General features: G+C 42.7%; 2 protein-coding genes across 2 annotated transcripts; one reads left to right on the top strand and one right to left on the bottom strand.

Moving 5' to 3' along the window:
* The first annotated feature begins 7,068 nt into the window (after positions 1–7,068).
* Positions 7,069–9,604, top strand: egr2b (early growth response 2b). Its single transcript, XM_029527847.1, has 2 exons — positions 7,069–7,370; positions 7,769–9,604. Exons 1-2 carry the CDS (start codon positions 7,205–7,207, stop codon positions 8,941–8,943), a joined length of 1,341 nt encoding a protein of 446 aa, XP_029383707.1. The 5' UTR covers positions 7,069–7,204; the 3' UTR covers positions 8,944–9,604.
* Positions 9,605–12,955: 3,351 nt separating this feature from the next.
* Positions 12,956–15,686, bottom strand: LOC115060060 (2-aminoethanethiol dioxygenase-like). Its single transcript, XM_029527878.1, has 2 exons — positions 15,184–15,686; positions 12,956–14,594 (listed from the first exon to the last, which is right to left on the bottom strand). Exons 1-2 carry the CDS (start codon positions 15,517–15,519, stop codon positions 14,136–14,138), a joined length of 795 nt encoding a protein of 264 aa, XP_029383738.1. The 5' UTR covers positions 15,520–15,686; the 3' UTR covers positions 12,956–14,135.
* Between the last annotated feature and the right edge of the window lie 1,345 nt (positions 15,687–17,031).

The raw sequence follows: 17,031 nt of genomic DNA, 5'->3' as shown, positions 1-17,031 counted from the left end.
CATAGGCCCTATCACATGAACATCCTTAGTTTCTGTGAGCTGGGGTCCAGTGAGATTTGTAACTCTAACTGCCATGCCATTGCTCTGACATGTGAACTGAATGACACTTTCAAGTGTTAGATCTCTCTCGAATTGTAGCTTTTGTGAGACCTGGTTGTCAATTGTTCCCATGACAATCTGGTGGCAATCGGGTCAAGCAATCAAGCAGAAAAGTCTCTGCCTCCATATTGGCCACTACCCAGCCAGTGGCAGATATGAAAGTTTGGATTGACCAAACTTAGCCATCTCGTCTTCAGTATCTGTGTGGAGTCTTTAATTCTGACACCATGTCACGATATAAAGGAAGACAAATTTGTAATCCTCACAACTTACATTTATTTTACTCATATTATCATCTTATCATGCCAAGTGGCTCATGGCTAATAACACAAAATGACTGACCACTCCTTTTAGTAACTTCATTAGCTAAGACCAATGCCAGCTACAGTGCTCTCAAACGGACAATAGGTTAGATCTCATGATACACATGAACATACATCTGAGGACGAGCACACAGACAACATTCTCAACAGCCCAACACAAAAACACCCTGACCTATGCAGAGAATAAGCAGCAACAGGTTATGGATCAGTGCAATGTGTCTTTGACTGATTGTTGAATTTTGAATGAACCAAGATCATATGAGAAAAGAGAGGAGGATTTCATCTTGTCTGTCTGAATTGTTCCCAATCAGTAAGGGTAAGTATCAGTAAAATAGCTCCCATTAAAAATGATCAGGGAAACAGAGTTTCCTCTCACAAACTCATTAGAAGCTGTGCTATGGTGTTTTGAATCCACATAGTCAGGACCAGGCTTCTGCCTCCATTGTTCAGTTATGGTTTTAGGTGCATTACTTCTCCTCCTTGGATTTTTTTGATGACATCAGACTGACCCATTCACATCTCCAAGTGTGCTACTGTGCTGGCTGCCACCCTCCATCTCCATCCTCTTCATTTCCCACGCCAGATACCACTCACAATAATAGTGCTGGGGTCGAGAAGGCGAAAATGGACAAACAGTGAGCAACAGGCAAAAAGGAAGAAGGGCTGTGCAGATAAATGTATTCATGCTGAACCACCAACATTGCAAAAGTTAGATACATGTTTGCTAAACAGCCTCAACATCAGCAGCACATGGAAGGATGAGAGGAGGCAAAGGCGGAGGGAGAGATGCATGCTGTGACAGAGAGGATGAGGAGCAGAGTCTTTCCCACAATAAGAAGGTCATGGGTTCCCCCTAGGGTTGGGGCCTTTTTGTGCGGAGTTTGCATGTTCTCCACATGCTTGCGTGGGTTTCCTCTGGGTACTCTGTTTTCCTCCCACCATCCAAAGACATGCATGTCTAGGTGAACTGGTGATTCTAAATTGTCCGTATGTTTGTCTTTGTGTGTTGGCCATGTGATGTTCTGGTGACCTGTCCAGGGTGTACCCCACCCTCACCCAGAACGTTGGCTGGGACTGGCTCCAGCACTCTGTGACCCGGAAACGGAAAAGCAGTAGAAGATGGATGGATGGCTGGATGTTGCAGGTGCAGTAATGCACTTTGATGGTTTAATTGACAGTTTCATTTACATTGGATTTAGCATTACTGGTGTTCAGTCACTTGGTGAAAAAACCTTTGAATGGCTCGAAACATAGAAACACAGAATTAATTTTCATTTGTAAAATATTTAATTGAAGAAAATAATGAAGCACCTGATGAAAACTGTGCAGGGTCCACCAAGATTTTCAATCTTACTTCAAATGAGGGTAGCTGAAAGTGAGTTATGAACCTCTCAGTTGTCCCTATCCAGACAGTGAAAGCAACAATGTGTGTGCGTATGTCTATGTTTGTTGAAGAATCACTCAAAGATAGGTCATATTTAAACCATATGAGTGTTCTCATTTTGACTGTTGCACAGTCATCATCTCTCCAGCTCACTCACACATACAAGCACACACACATTTGCATGCACACACACTGTTTTCTACAAACCCACACAGAGAAAGTGTGTGGGACACTCATGCTTAAAGAAAACAGGCTACAATGTGGTTCAGTCTCAATGTTTGTGACACTTCAGTTATTGTATATTCTCTCGCATTGGACCCGGGGCAATGGAAGAACCTGAGTAGGAACATTTGAAAGTTAAGCTAATTTCCTAAAGAAGAAAATATGACAATGTTAAATGGTCCACATCTTCAAACCCTTGCCAGGGATCCTCCCACTGTGTTTATCTCTGTGGCAGCTCAGAGAAGAGAGAATACCCATTCATCTAAACAACAAAATTTAACCCTCTTTCCAGAACTAAGTGAAATAACCAAACCTAATGCATCTTTAGAAAAAATATAACACCACGTGATAGCTTGCAACTCTTTTAATTCCTCTCTTTAAAATCCCTCTTCTCTCTGTGTCAGTCTGTTGTGTGTTGTGCTAAATCATAGAGCTAGTTTAATAATAAAAGCGACAGCAACAGACCTCTGAAGATATGAAGTAACTCAGTTGCAGATCTAAACCCAGATGAGTTTAAATTTTGTGAATAAAGTGCATCTTATATAGTATCAAGTTGATAATTTTTAATTTGGCAATTGGTTCTTAGAGAAAAAAGTTTTTAGACAAAGTTAGATCTGGGTCAACTGGACTTGGTTGTAGATAATTGAAGTTAACGAGGGTCAACAGGACTATTATTAGACCTCCCCATGTCTATATATCATAATCTTTCTAATGACAAAGGCATCCCTTACTGTGGTAATATTATAAGAATAAGGATACCAGTGCTTTTATTGATCACCCACAGATAACCACAGGCACTTTTAGTCACGTTGTAGTAGGTATGTTTTAGGGACGGTCATGGGATTTTCCCCAGCTGCTGCGTGTAGGCTACAATAGGGGGAATATTGATTGAGCCAATAAAACTACAAATCAAATCAAATCAAATCAGATTTATTTGTATAGCGCCAAATCATAACAAAGTTACATCAAGGCACTTTACATATAGAGCAGGTCTAGACCAAACTCTTTATAAATTATTTAAAGAGACCCAACAGATCCCGTGATGAGCAAGCACTTGGCGACAGTGGCAAGGAAAAACTTCCTTTAAGAGGCAAAAACCTTGGGCAGAACCAGGCTCAGGGGGGGTGGCCATCTGCCTCGACCGGTTGGGTTGAGAGTGGGAGAGAGAGAGAGTGAGAGAGAGAGAGAGAGCTAGGCATTGGGGGGGGGGTGTAGGCAGGAACATGTTGCTGCATGAAGTTCATAGAGTTGAGCTGTAGTCCAGAATTCATGAAATATGGGACCAGCAGGTGTTGCAGGAAGTCTACAAAGCTCTACAAAGACCTTTTAGATGTTGGAACACCAGTGAGCACATCATTTATATCAAGACTGACATTTCTCCACTCCAACTGCCACATGCTCCTGACCACCAGCAACTGTAACAGGTCAAATGTGATAATTAGCAAAAAAAAATTCTTGTTGAACTTACTATACAATACAGTGACATTGTACACAGTGCATCACTCTGTTAGCATACATTCAGTACATACATATCAGATACCAAAAGTATAGATTATAGTGTTTGAGGGTGCAACGCTTTGCCTTTACTAGTCAGAGGTAGGCTGTGTGGAATTCTGTGTCACTTGGCACTGCGTTGATGCAGTGGCTTTGTTTGTTTTTTCCTTGACAAATACAAGGAAACTTACAAAAGATTATGTAAAATGAAACAAAAAACATCTGAGAATATTACCTCTGTGTTCTCAAAGGTAGATATGGCCCTGCTCTGACATAAACCCTGGTGATGTGAAGCTCATGGTGGAGGATGTGTGTACGGCAGAGATAACCTTTTTTCTGGTCACCAGGGCTCAAGTCTCCTCATACTCAGAAGTTGACATCCACCATTTCATTATTACAATACATAAATAATCTGAACACAATGATGTCAGGACGTTTCCAGTCTCTCCAAACATAATCAGAATCTGAATCAGAAAACCTTCTTAATTCATGGAGGGAGTTTCCGCTGTTTAGTATTTTATCTTCTAATAGTTAAAGAAATGTAAAATCTGATGGCAGGCTGGATTAATGATTTCTGTATTTGTATGTATCTGTACAGATCCACAAGGATGCTATGAAGTGGATGGTCTGAGTATTTTAAAATGGGTTATTCCTTCTTCTGTTTGAATTGCTCACCACAGCCCTCAGTTCTCTAATCTGGTTCCAATATAATCTGTTTTATGCTGCCTCCCCAGCAGACTGCAGAGTAGAACAAGATAGTTACCGTAACAGACTGCTAAACAGCATCTTTCTACAGAAGTCTAAGGATCTGAGCCTCCCCTCTTTAGAGTGCATTTACACTGATCAGGCATAACATTACTTCACTGACAGGTGAAGTGAATGACACTGATTATATTTCCATCATGGGTCTATTAGTGGGTCGGATATTTTAGACAGCAAGTGAAGATTCTGTCCTCGAAGTTGATGTGTTAGAAGAAAGAAAAGTGGGCAGGTGTTTGACAAGTGAGTTTGTAATGGCTAGAGGGCTGGGTCGGAGCATCCCCAAGACTGCAGCTCTTGTGGGTTGTTTGCAGTGGTCAGCATCTATCAAAAGTGGTCTAAAGAAGGAACAGTGGTGAACAACAGAGTGACAGGCGACAGGGACATGGCCAACCAAGCCTTAGTGATGCACGTGGGGAATGAGGGCTGGCTCGTGCGAGCCAGTTGGTTGCTAAAATTGCTGAAGAATTTCCTGCTGGATCTGAGGTGTGCCAATTGCTGCAGACCAGTCGGGATGCCCATGCCGACCCTGTGCACAACAAAACCACTAACAATGGGCATGTGAGCATCAGATCTGAGCCACAGAGCAATGGAGGAAGGTGGCCTGGTCAGATGAAAGAAGTTTTCTTTTAAATCACGTAGATAGATAGCACCAACTCAATATCCACTACTCAAAAATTTGTGCTGAAGAGGGAGCTTGGACTTTTGGATATCCACTATAATTTCCTTTGTCTTTGAGGTGTTCAGTAGGAAGCAATATTTGTAACTCCAGTCACTGACTCTTCTATGGTTCGCATGTATTCAGATTCCTCTCTGTCCCTAATACACAATAGCAGTATCATCCAAGGGTTTCTGGATGTGGTAAGAGTCAAGGTTGTAACTGAAATCTGCTGTATACAGTGTGAACAGGAATGGAGCCAGAACAGTCCTTTTTGCATCGCATTACCATCCGAGTTTGTTCCCCAAACTCAAACTGAGGTCTTGCTGTCAGGTAATTTGTGATAGAATATTGGAAGGAAGGAATTTGGGGGTAGTTTTGAGTCAGTGCTTTAAAAGTTGGGGGTAGTTTGTCTCAAATCCATACCAGATATGTATTAGATAAAAATAGCTTTTACCAATAAATGTGTTACATTACTCTAAACTCTCTCTGTTAATCAGTTCTGTCATCACTCGATAATCACTGGACAAACTGTAGCTACAGGCTTTAGAAGCAGCCCTGGTAACGCAGAGGGGTTACTATTTTTATTATAAATAACAAAGCTGCTAACAGAAGTGAGGTAACATCATATAGCAGAGAGCTGGTGATCACTGACTGAAACACACATCAGATTGTTTGTACATGGTCCTAAGGAATGGGCCGCAGTTAACATGTCAGTTCTCCACATGAACACCTGAATTTTCTAAATTCAAATTGGAAAATAAAAATAAAAAATGTTGCTTTTTATGAGATGGTTGGTAGTTATTCATAGTTAAACAGAATTATGATGTTCAGTTTTTTGTTGTGAATACCACTCCTTTCCATGAAGGTATAACAATGCCCACATTATCAGTTTTTTAGACAGCTGCGCTTCCACAATGAAAAATATCTCTATACATTATCATGTGGCTTCAGTCTTAGAATAACTTGACTGTGTTTGCTGAGATAATATCACAGCAATGAATTATCTCATATATGAGGCTGCTCACTCATCTGTTTAATATTTACCTAATTTAGATTCAGCCACTGTCACAATGTTACACTAAAAATTTTACTAGTCTTAGATTCACCCATCTTATAGGGCTACATATAGGGTCCGTTAGATTGTGTTATAAATAAAGCTATGATTGAATTACAGTTTGACTGTGGTTAGCTGTGCAACACACATTCACTCAGTGGAAACTAAATTCCACCCAAGATGCCCAATATTTTCTGTTTTCTGTCTGTCAGCTTTTGTACTTTTGTCCACCCACGGTGGGACTTTACAAGATCAAACCAGAAGAGCGAGTCCATGAACTGTGTGTGTGTGTCTGTGTGTGTGTGTGTGTGTGTGTGTGTGCGCGCGAGAGAGAGAGAGAGCGAGAGAGGGAACTTCTCAAGGAGACCACAGGAGGGCATATCTTAGACACTACACTAAGCCTGGCTATATTTAACTCGTCATATATTCTATTCTTTCCTAGAGCATAGTCAAATCAGACTGACACAAGTTTCCGCGCCCATACCCCCACCCCCACCCAGAGAAGTAAATTCCGCTCGTCCGTCCGTAATGTTGAATTGTGGTTGTTCCAACTTTCTCTTTCTCGCTGAGTTCGGTAACACTCGTCACTTTCCGATTACCTTGTTCCGGAATCGAAACCAAATATGGGATATGGGGCTGTTCCTCCAGTTACCGGATTCAACCTTTTATGGGTTCCAAAGCTCGACCGGAATTCCTCTTTTGATTTGTGAGTGTGGTTAAAGAGAGGAAAGATGAGAACATCGGGAGTGAAAGACCGTGGTGGTGTTAGTCTTGGTTGAAGAGGGCGAGTGTCTCTGTCCGCGCAGGGGTTTCAGGTCTTTTGCGACAGTTTTAGGTACGGTGGAAAAGTCCGACTGGTGGCTTCAGACAGCGGCTACTCCATTCACAAGTGATTCCCTCTGAAATCGTCATGGGGCCTCTCAGCGAATCAGCATCAACAGCGTATTTGTCCCGACCGCCTTCAAAACCACTCCCACTCCATATTTGGGTAATGACGTATGGCTGCATTCAAAAGGTTCCCCATATATACATACTAGTACCATGGCCCGAGTCCCTACAACAGTAAAGTTTCTCCGCGGGGCTCATCCTCTCAGCAGGGGACATAGATATGCTGTGGTGACCCCGGGCTGCTCACGCTTCTTCTCGCTTTATTATCAGCTTAAAGAAAAAGAAAATAAAGAAGAAGAACACATCCTTTCACTCTGACCATGACTACCAAAACACTGGAGAAGGTGCCTGTGAATCTCGGGGGGTTCGTGCACCCTGACAGCGTGTACTCGGTGGATGACATCTCCACTAGCCTGCCGACCTCTGTGACTATCTTCCCCAACACAGACTTAGGGACACATTACGACCAAATTAACGTGACAGCAGGTAAGATTAAACATATTTGATACCCTGCAGCGTGTACAGAGAAATGTTTATTATCCAGATATGAGAGAGTATCAGCACAACAACGTCCTGCCTGACGTGTGAGAAGAAAGTTCATACTTTCTTAACCCTTTAATGTCCTCTCCACGAAAAATGCAATGGGCAAATATTTCTTTGCATTTTTTATGTCATTGGAGCAATATTAAAACTTTTTTTTTTTTTTTTAGTTTTTAAAATATAGGCCAAACGGTTGAGCAGGACATTAAATGAATAAAGTGAAATGGGGGCGCAGGGACGCAGTTTCTACAGTACTTGCTGTCTACTTCTCTGTCTCCTTTGAGCAGATTAATTTGTGCTGCTGGTGCTGTCTCAGTAATGAGCTCGTTTGATTTCATCTGCAGATGGTTTGATGACCGCGGACATGAGCTCAGAGAAGCGCTCCCTGGATCTCTCCTCCTACTCCAGTGGCTTCTCTCAGCCCGCGTCCCATCGCAACCAGACTTTCACCTACATGGGAAAGTTCTCAATTGACTCCCAGTATCCAGGTAACTGGAACCCCGAGGGAGTGATCAACATTGTCTCGGGCATCTTCAACGTGGCCCAGCCACCCCCTCCTCATCCTCCTCCCTCCTCTTCAGCATCGTCCTCCCCGGCTTCTTCAGGATCTCCTAGTCACTTCTCCAGCGGAAATTTGAGCTGCACCATGGCGGCTCAGAACCAGGCAGAGATAGATCATCATCACCACCTGTACTCTCCCCCGCCCCCTTACTCCTCTTCTGGCTGCGGGGAGATGTACCAGGACCCCTCTGCCTTTTTGTCAACTTCCACATGTCCAATTGCCTCTTACCCGCCACCCTCGTATTCCTCGCCCAAGCAGCCCGGCAGCTCAGAAGCACCCGGGCTGTTCCCCATCATTCCCGACTATTCCGGCTTCTTCCAGCCGGCCTGCCAGCGGGACATGCACACAGCAAGTATACAGGATCGGAAACCGTTCGGTCCATGTCCACTCGATACATTCCGTGTCCCTCCACCCCTGACCCCTCTGAACACTATCAGGAACTTCACGCTAGGGGGCCCAGGTGGTGGTGGTTCGGAGGGAGGACCGGCGAGGCTCCCCTCTGCCTACAGCCCACAGAACTTGCCCCTCAGGCCGATCCTGCGTCCAAGAAAATACCCGAATAGACCCAGCAAGACGCCCATTCACGAGCGGCCGTACCCGTGTCCTGCGGAAGGCTGCGACCGGCGGTTTTCTCGCTCTGACGAGCTGACCAGACACATCCGCATCCACACTGGACACAAACCGTTCCAGTGTCGGATCTGTATGCGCAACTTCAGCCGCAGTGACCACCTCACCACGCACATCCGGACGCACACTGGGGAAAAACCATTCGCTTGCGACTACTGTGGCCGGAAATTCGCCCGCAGCGACGAGAGGAAGAGACACACCAAAATCCACCTGAGGCAGAAGGAAAGGAAGTCTTCAACTGTCTCCACTTCGTCCTCTTCCTCGTCCGGCAGCTCCGCGCTGGAGCGGTCATCAGGCGGGATCAGTGCAACGACGGGGATCTGCCCTTAGTTAGAAAAGTTTGTTGTCACCATGGAGCGTGACACACACTAACCCCCGAAAATGAAACAAGCATCGAATTACATATAATAAAACTGTGGCGAACTAGAGAGGACCAAAATGGGAATATACAAGAACTGCGTGCCGTCGTGCGCAATTACGCACATCTATCCATTCCTACTCCAGAACTGACAGACTGACAAGAACGCACTTTGCTTGCACAGTCTACTGAATATATTATTAAACCTAACCAGTAACCCGTGAGAACATACAAGGAGCTTAGAAAAAATATCGCCACATTTCCCGCAAGAACAGGCCCCGATATTAAATGTGAAATAACTACAATAACGTTTGAATAAAGAAAAGTGTTTGAAGTTATTCAGTTGACAAAGTGTTAGTTATAACATGTTTGTTGAGGACTGGTCCTCCCCTGTAGTGCCTTGCTGCGTGTCTTTTTGTACACAAACTCTTCAAGGACGCTTCTCAGTGTGCATCTGTCGTTTAATGTATATCTGAAAAACTTTCTATTTTTGTACACATTCGTCCCGCGTAACTCCAAGTGTTCAGCAGTTGCGGTTCACGTGTAAAAATTATGTGTGTAAATATGTTGAACTAATAATGACTTGACATTTTTGTTGTGATGTGTGTTTTGGGACCTATTAAATATTGAGGATGCTAAACACAGTCATTTTCATCAGTTTTATTTATCACTCAAAACTAACGGTATTGATCATGGTGCTATCATGGAAAATGAACTTGCGCGGGTTGAAAGTGGAGGATTAAATTATTTGAACTTCATTTATAATAATAGTTCGCGTTGGAAATTTAGTGGGTAAACCCCGCGTTGCGTCACAAGTGGCCTCTGTGACTCAGAGTTTTTCACCCACGCTCTTGTTATTTAGTAATGAAACAGGTTATAAATGCGCTCATTTTTGTAAATCCTTTGTTTTAAGCTTGGTGGGCAGAACCAAACAGATCCGTGGTTTGTCGCAGTGAAGCCACTTTTTTCTAATATAACGCCGGTCCTTTATCTCTAAACACCACTATTGTCAACAAAATTCAGAGAAATAATGGGGAGTTTGAAAAAAAAAAATCTAAATATATAAGGGCGCATCGCAGGAGGGTAAAAACGCCTTTAAATATTGACTTCTGGTAGCAACGCATCGTATCCTCTTGGTTAATAGACTATTGGGGTCTGGAGGTTTAAATATTTAAAAACCTCCTTAACAACGTTCAGAATATAACTTGATGGTTTTTTTCTACTCTAATAATTAATTTGCATTTCTAGACATTTAGCTGTTGTTATGGTCTAAATAGATGTAAAAGTACTTGAAGAGTCAAACCAGTTGTCTGGTCTGACTCGCCCCTTCAGTCTCAGGCTTCATTCAGCGGAAAAAAAAAACTCCAACAATTTATAAACTTTAGAAATACCAAAGTAGGATTCACTGAATGTGAGAAACACTTAAATTAACTGAGCACATGAATTCGGATTAGACCATTGACTTCCGTTTTTTGGCACACTTTAACATTCGGTAATTTAGATACAGTGAGAATATGTAAAATGGCTATTTCTGCCCCCACGTCTTTTCTCAACAACCCAGCTACTTCAGATTTATTTGTATGAACACACACACACAAAACCTAAAACCGAAATCTGTATTTTACACATGTATTACATGTATGTACACGTTACTTTCCAATAGGTTCCTTTCCTGAAGAGGATTATGGAATGACAAGTTTGGAAGAAAAGTCACATAAAGCATAAACCTGTATGTGATTCTAGATTGATATTAAACAAACATACACGTGTGTGTGTGTGTGTGTGTGTATATATATATACATATATATATATATATGTATATATATCCAGTATCAGTTTTGAATATTAAAACTTCTACCATTATTATTACTAGTTGAAAACTATATTATTGTTATTATTATTATTGTTATCATTATTATTATTATCATTAATATTATTATTATTAGAAAACTGTCTTAACCTGCAGTCATAAATCTAAGCGAATGGGTGAAATATTACCCTGAACAATTCTCAGATGTGTATCATGCCTATATAATAATGAAGGTACACATAGGCAGATCAGAGATTGGTCCTAGAATAATTGACCTCAACACTTTCTGATATGTTTTCTGCGGTTTCGCGTGACCAACACCATTACCACTGCATTGTTGAGGACGTAAGCAACAACCATCACTTGACATGCGGACCCAATTTATGAGGCTATAGGAACAATTGAAAGTGTATTATTGGTATAATACGGCACCAGATTCTGTTCACTATGAGTGAAGTCCCGGAGAGGTAAGCAGGTGATGTTACTCATGACATGAAGTCACTGGCAGTATTGGAGGGTCGGCCAATAAATAGATCTGCCAATAAATCAATCAATATAAAGTCAATATAATTTGACAGTGAGAGAAAATATACTGCACACGTTTCATTATTTAAGCACGACAGCTGCTGATTCAGCTTTGTAACAGTCTGAGAATAATTAAATGCCTCAGTGTCTGTAATATGTGAGCTTTGTTTAAAACAAATTCGATACTAAATCACTCTCATTCACGCGCACTTATCTTCTACTGCTTCTCCATTTCCGGTTGCTGGAGCCAATCCCAGCTCACATGAGGATTGGGGTCACCCTGGACAGACCCAGTCCACCGCAGGGCCAATAGACAGACAGAGACAAACAACTAATCACATTCACACTCAGACCTACGGACAATTTAGAGTCACCAATTAACCCAAGGTCCGCCGTGCATCCCCAAATAAGGTGAATATTGAATATAATACAAAATACAAAACAGCCAAGTATGCAGGTGTATACACCGGCGCTTCTACAAAGATGTCTCAGGAGCTGAAAGGAGCTACTTAAGAGAGTTGGCTCCGCAACGTGTCTGTGTTATGATCGTTGTGACCTATTCCTTTCTCCCTACGTCCTTGAACTTGACGAACTTCTACGTGTAATTTGAACTGAGTGAGGGACCCGCAACCAAAGTTATGTCCATGTAGAGAACAGATGAAAAAGAGAGAGAGAGAGACCAAGGTTATTGGCCGGAGGTTCTCTCCCGCTTGTCAACAACGAAATATTTGTTTTACCACCTGCGTCTTGTTGTGAAATATTGGTTCTCGTTTAATGTGGAAATTATAATAATTATTATTATATTTTATTTTATTTATTTATTTGCATTTTTTCCACACTCCTCTGTCTGCTTACGTTTAAAAAGAAGTGTTTCCTGATCAATCATTATGCCTATGCACAATGAACGTGAACATGCAACAAGATTAGCTCAGTTCAGGTACAGTGGTGCACAATGAAGAAGCAGAAACTCACTATATAATGGTCTTTGATCAGTTCATAGTGACATTCCATATTGTTGCTCACCTCTTCTTGTGGTGACTTAACATCAGAGGAATAAAACTGTAATAGACTCCTGCTAACTTCTTTTGTGTTTCTGTGTGTCTGCCCAGCATCAAAAAGCTCTTGGGTATTTTTAGGTGACCTCTGTCAGGAACTACAGCTTCACCCAAAACTGCTTTATTTACACCCATTATATCAACCAACATAATGATTAGCGCTGTAGCCCCACAAGAAGAAGAGTTTGCATGTTCTCCCCGTGCCTGCATTTGTTTCCTCCCACCATCCAAAGACATGCATTTTTAGGCTCATTGGTGACTGTAAATTTCCTGTAGGCATGAGTGAGTGGTTGTTACTCTCTGTCGAACAACCCTGTGATGGACTGGCGACCTGTAAGGGTGTAGCTGGGATTGGCTCCAGCACCCCCCTCAACCCAGAAACAATTAATGTGTTATGCATTGATTCTGAAGAAGCTACAGGTCTAAAGGTATTGACCACTAGTGTTACTAGAGTCCTGACTTCTTCCAACTGCAGATGCAGATGTGACATGAGGCCCAGGTCAGTAAGACAGCATGACACAATATCAAAGTAAATCAAATCATCAAGAAGAGAACACACTTGTTTTCTCAAAAACACAAAGTGGAATGAAGAGTTTAAATGAGTAGTACTCATTTGCTTTATTGTTCCACATACATTCATCATTAGAATAACATGATCAGTCAGTGGGTTGAATACAGGCCAAAGGGAAAAAAAACCCTAAAGTTATGCAAAATACAGAAAATGGAGGGTCTACATTTGCTGAAAATGGTGATGATCCCTGACACAGTAAAAGTCCCTCTTTGTGGACCATGGTTTCAGGAGTGGGTTTAAGGTGGCAGTCTTTAACCTTATGAATCTTCTAAACCATGGTTCTAGACTGAGCTGCATTACTGAACAGGACTACAACACATCACCAATCAGTAAGAGCTGAATGTCAGCTTATTTAAAGGCAGACAATTAAACATAGGATATAATGTAATGTGCACTTTGGAAAAAGGAATGTCTGTAAAACAAAAATGGCTGTATAGTAAGGAATATGTAAGGAATACATTCAATACTCAAACATAAGGCAGGTACAACTTAGTTACAGGCATTGGCATTAAGACACAATTGCAGTGGGGATGTCCAGTGCAGCCGTTAAGGCTTTCTGATACACAACACACCCTGATGATGCCATCAGCCACAATACACCTGGCTGAGGATAAACTGTGAGTACAAGGCAACCTGATGGTCATAAGAAGGAATACCGGGCTAATTTTTGACCACCAGGAAGCTGGTATTCATCTTTGCTGACAGGCCCAAACAAAAAACAGAGAACTGAATTGCCATTAAAAGACAGATGGAACCAGGGACCTGTTCTATTTTGGAGCCCCTTAGGTCAAAGGCACAAGTCCAGGAATTCTGTATCAGTTTCCTGAATCTTTGGATGTATTGTAAAAATTTGGTATTTAGATCTATGACACTTTGAAGTTTGGTGCAGATCTAGATAATGTTTTGGACCTGACATAGACCTATAAGGTTGTTGGGCCTTTGTGGAGGTATTAGCACCGTCCAGTACCATTTTTGTGCACAGGGTCAGAGAGGAAGTTCAATGGTCCTGATTGTTGGGTTATGGAGTTTAAGCCCCTGTTCCTGCAAGCACCTGCCATGCTGCAGCATTCTTGAGCGAGGCCCTCAATCTCTCTGAGTTGGAGGTAATAATGACCCTCTTGTTTAATCTTCCTGAGGAAGGACAGAACACGGATGATGGTAGATATCTGTCTAACCCGTTATTGCAGTGACCAGTGTCTTCATTCAGACAGAAACTGCTGGGCCTGGGTAGGGTTCTCCCCCACACCAGAAGTCCTCTGGCTGAGGGATTTCTAGCAGCCACATCTCCTCTTCTTTCACTGTTTCCTCTCCCTGCTGCTTCTTGTCACTTTTTTCATCCGCTTGCCTCTCAGCCACAGTTTTAAGGACTTTGTAATAGTGACAGTCACGCCCATCATCTGGGTTGTATGGCGGTGCTAGGATGTCCAGGAAAGCAGCAGGCCCGTCGACTGCATTAATCTGGTGGAGGTTATCCCTCAGAGGCGTGAGGAGACACGGCCCGCTGTTCTCAGAGTACTCTGATACAGAACGCAATACAGACCGCCACAGGGAGGTTGTCTGGGGTGAAGTCAGTGGTGGATCAAAAGTAGGTGGGGGGCTGCTGACATTCAAGTTACCCTCCAGTTTGTCAAAGCAGCAGACGCTCACCTTCCCAAAGAGAACCTGCACAGGGAGACGACAAACACAGCAGTTCAAGATTACAGTGCCACAAGTACTGAATGCCCCTTCCACTCCACTAATTCTTTCTGTCCCACTGTTCTCCTTAGATTCTTGGAAACAACAACATATTTGTTTCTGGGACACATTTCACCCTGAGCAGACTTTAAGGCTATCATAACGAAATCACAAAATATAAATCAGCTCCATAAAGTTGAGACATACTGATGACTAATACACTGAAATGAGCCTCCCCGGGACAGGTAGTTGGATGCTCCTGATATAGACGTGTATATATATATATATCCTGTCTCCACCTGTCTCCATATGCCTGTATGTGTCTCTCCAAGTCTGCATCAACCTGTACATGTGTTTCTACATCTCTCAATCTGCCTGTATCTGTCTCTACCTATCTCCATGTCTCCATCTATATCAGTTTATATTTGTCTCAACTGACTGTGTCTATATCTCTCCTTTTTCCGCCAGTTTCCGTTTGTCTGGATCTATGTCTCTACAACCTTTCCATCTAGCAGACACAAAAAGAGGACGCTGTTCTCTACAGGGCACAGCGTGTGAGACATGAAGCGTCAGAGACCTTTAGCATCCCGTTCATGTCCGGGTGGTCGTGCAGTGGTATGGAGGCGCCGGTCCTCAGAAGGAACACCCCCATGCTGAACACCTCGGTCTCGCAGATATGCATGTAGGTGACCGGGGGGGTGGTGAGCCCCGCTGCCCCAGAGCCCGCCTTATTTTTCCGTGGTGAGATTTTCAGGTCGGCCGCCCTGACCGCTGTCACCAGGGAGATGAGTTTGCTTTGCTGGTCTGCGATCAGCTCGTTGTCTCCATTAGCCGAAGTCTTTCGGCCTTTGAAAGTGATGTAGGCCTGCTTCGCTATTTTCTGGATCAGAGGAATCTTGCTCTCCCGCGGCATCTTCGAGAAAAACTAACGGTTTAGGCCCACGAGGTCGCCAGCTGTGCTCGGTCGATGCGCGGGATAGTCGAACGGTTGTCTTTCACAGGGTAAAAAAGCGAATCATTATGGTAATACTTGGCTTCTACCACAGATGAGAGACTCGTTCAACATTGGCCCCTCGCTTCATTCGTGTTCACAGAGCATGCGCAGGAAGCGATACGTGACCTGGGATATGAAGTATTATCATAGAAGAAAAAAGCATCAGATCCAGGCGAACTTTTGAAGTGACGCGCCGATCACGCATAATGTCACAGCACACTCATACACATACACATACAATTGTGTAATTTGGAAGATCAGATAAGATACCAGCGTACCCTAAATATGTATTAATAAGAGTCTCTACATTTCATTTAGACTACATTTCCCAGAGATCCCCGGGACACAACAGAGTAGCAGAGGGGAAGGCCAGACTGGCCATTGAACTCCCCGCAGGGTTGATGAGTAAATTCTAGGGAAGTGACGCCAATTCCCTACAATTTAACCCGAGGTCAACGCCCCTTATCCCCAGGCCCAGCCAATCAGATGCTGCGACTGATTTGTAACCAGAGCCGACCCTGAACAACACCAATTCCTGGCCTAACCAAGCCCAACCTCAGGTTTATCCACCTGTGTATCACAGAGTTCCTCAACTGTCCAGCATCATTCCTCCTTCCCCCAATGTTAGTTATTAAAATCTGCGTGACCTTTAACTCAATCGGGATTTAACAATCTGGTAAACAACATTGCTAATACTAATTCATGAGTTGATCTTGTGTGAGAAGTTCCAGTACAGTTGACAGCAGCAGACTAGACTTCATTAAGACTACACGAAACACCACTTTGTTAAAGAGCACTGTGCTGAAACAACTCTTCAAAATTAAAAGGGCTGCACGTGACTTCTTGAATGTACATGGCTTGGAGAATTCTGTTATAATACTGTTCAACCATGTTCAAACCACAGAAATTTTAGTGTCACATGTTCACCTTACGTTTGATTGCTATAAGAAGCTTAAATCTCTTTATTGAAAGTCTATTGTGAAGGATAATAAGACTTAAATTCTACTTGGTGTTGCTGAGCACTTCAATAAATTGATATGTAACATATAGAATCTCATGTCCAGGGTCAAAGTTAATTCCCTTTGAAAATAAATTGAAAAACCGTTCTGTTTTGTCCACAGGATTGATGTGCATTTAAATTTGTCTGATTAAACCATCAGGGAAAAAGAAAAATCTACTTTTTTGCAGTACAAGCCTACTAAAACAATACCGGACAACATCCACCACTGAATTCAAATTCACGATTAATCATCCAAATCTCTCCCAAAATTGAATGTATTTCATTATTCCACCATGTCCGGTCCATATTGGTTCAGTACATATTGGGTAATCCTGCTTCCAAATAGACACACAGACAAGGTGAAAACATTACTTCCACACCATATGCTTCCATCCGAAGTGTCACGTAACAGGCAGAGTCTGGACCCAATA

This window comes from Echeneis naucrates, chromosome 19, assembly GCF_900963305.1.
Source record: "Echeneis naucrates chromosome 19, fEcheNa1.1, whole genome shotgun sequence".
NCBI classification, from domain to species: domain Eukaryota; kingdom Metazoa; phylum Chordata; class Actinopteri; order Carangiformes; family Echeneidae; genus Echeneis; species Echeneis naucrates.
The sequence above is the reverse complement of the archived record's forward strand: the minus strand, read 5'-3'. Positions and strand labels throughout refer to the sequence as shown.

Coding starts and splice junctions, on each gene's coding strand:
- egr2b (XM_029527847.1), top strand. CDS start 7,205: ATGACTACCAAAACACTGGAGAAGGTGCCTGTGAATCTCGGGGGGTTC. Junction 7,371..7,768: donor CCAAATTAACGTGACAGCAG/GTAAGATTAAAC, acceptor TTTCATCTGCAG/ATGGTTTGATGACCGCGGAC.
- LOC115060060 (XM_029527878.1), bottom strand. CDS start 15,519: ATGCCGCGGGAGAGCAAGATTCCTCTGATCCAGAAAATAGCGAAGCAG. Junction 14,595..15,183: donor ACATGAACGGGATGCTAAAG/GTCTCTGACGCT, acceptor CTCCCTGTGCAG/GTTCTCTTTGGGAAGGTGAG.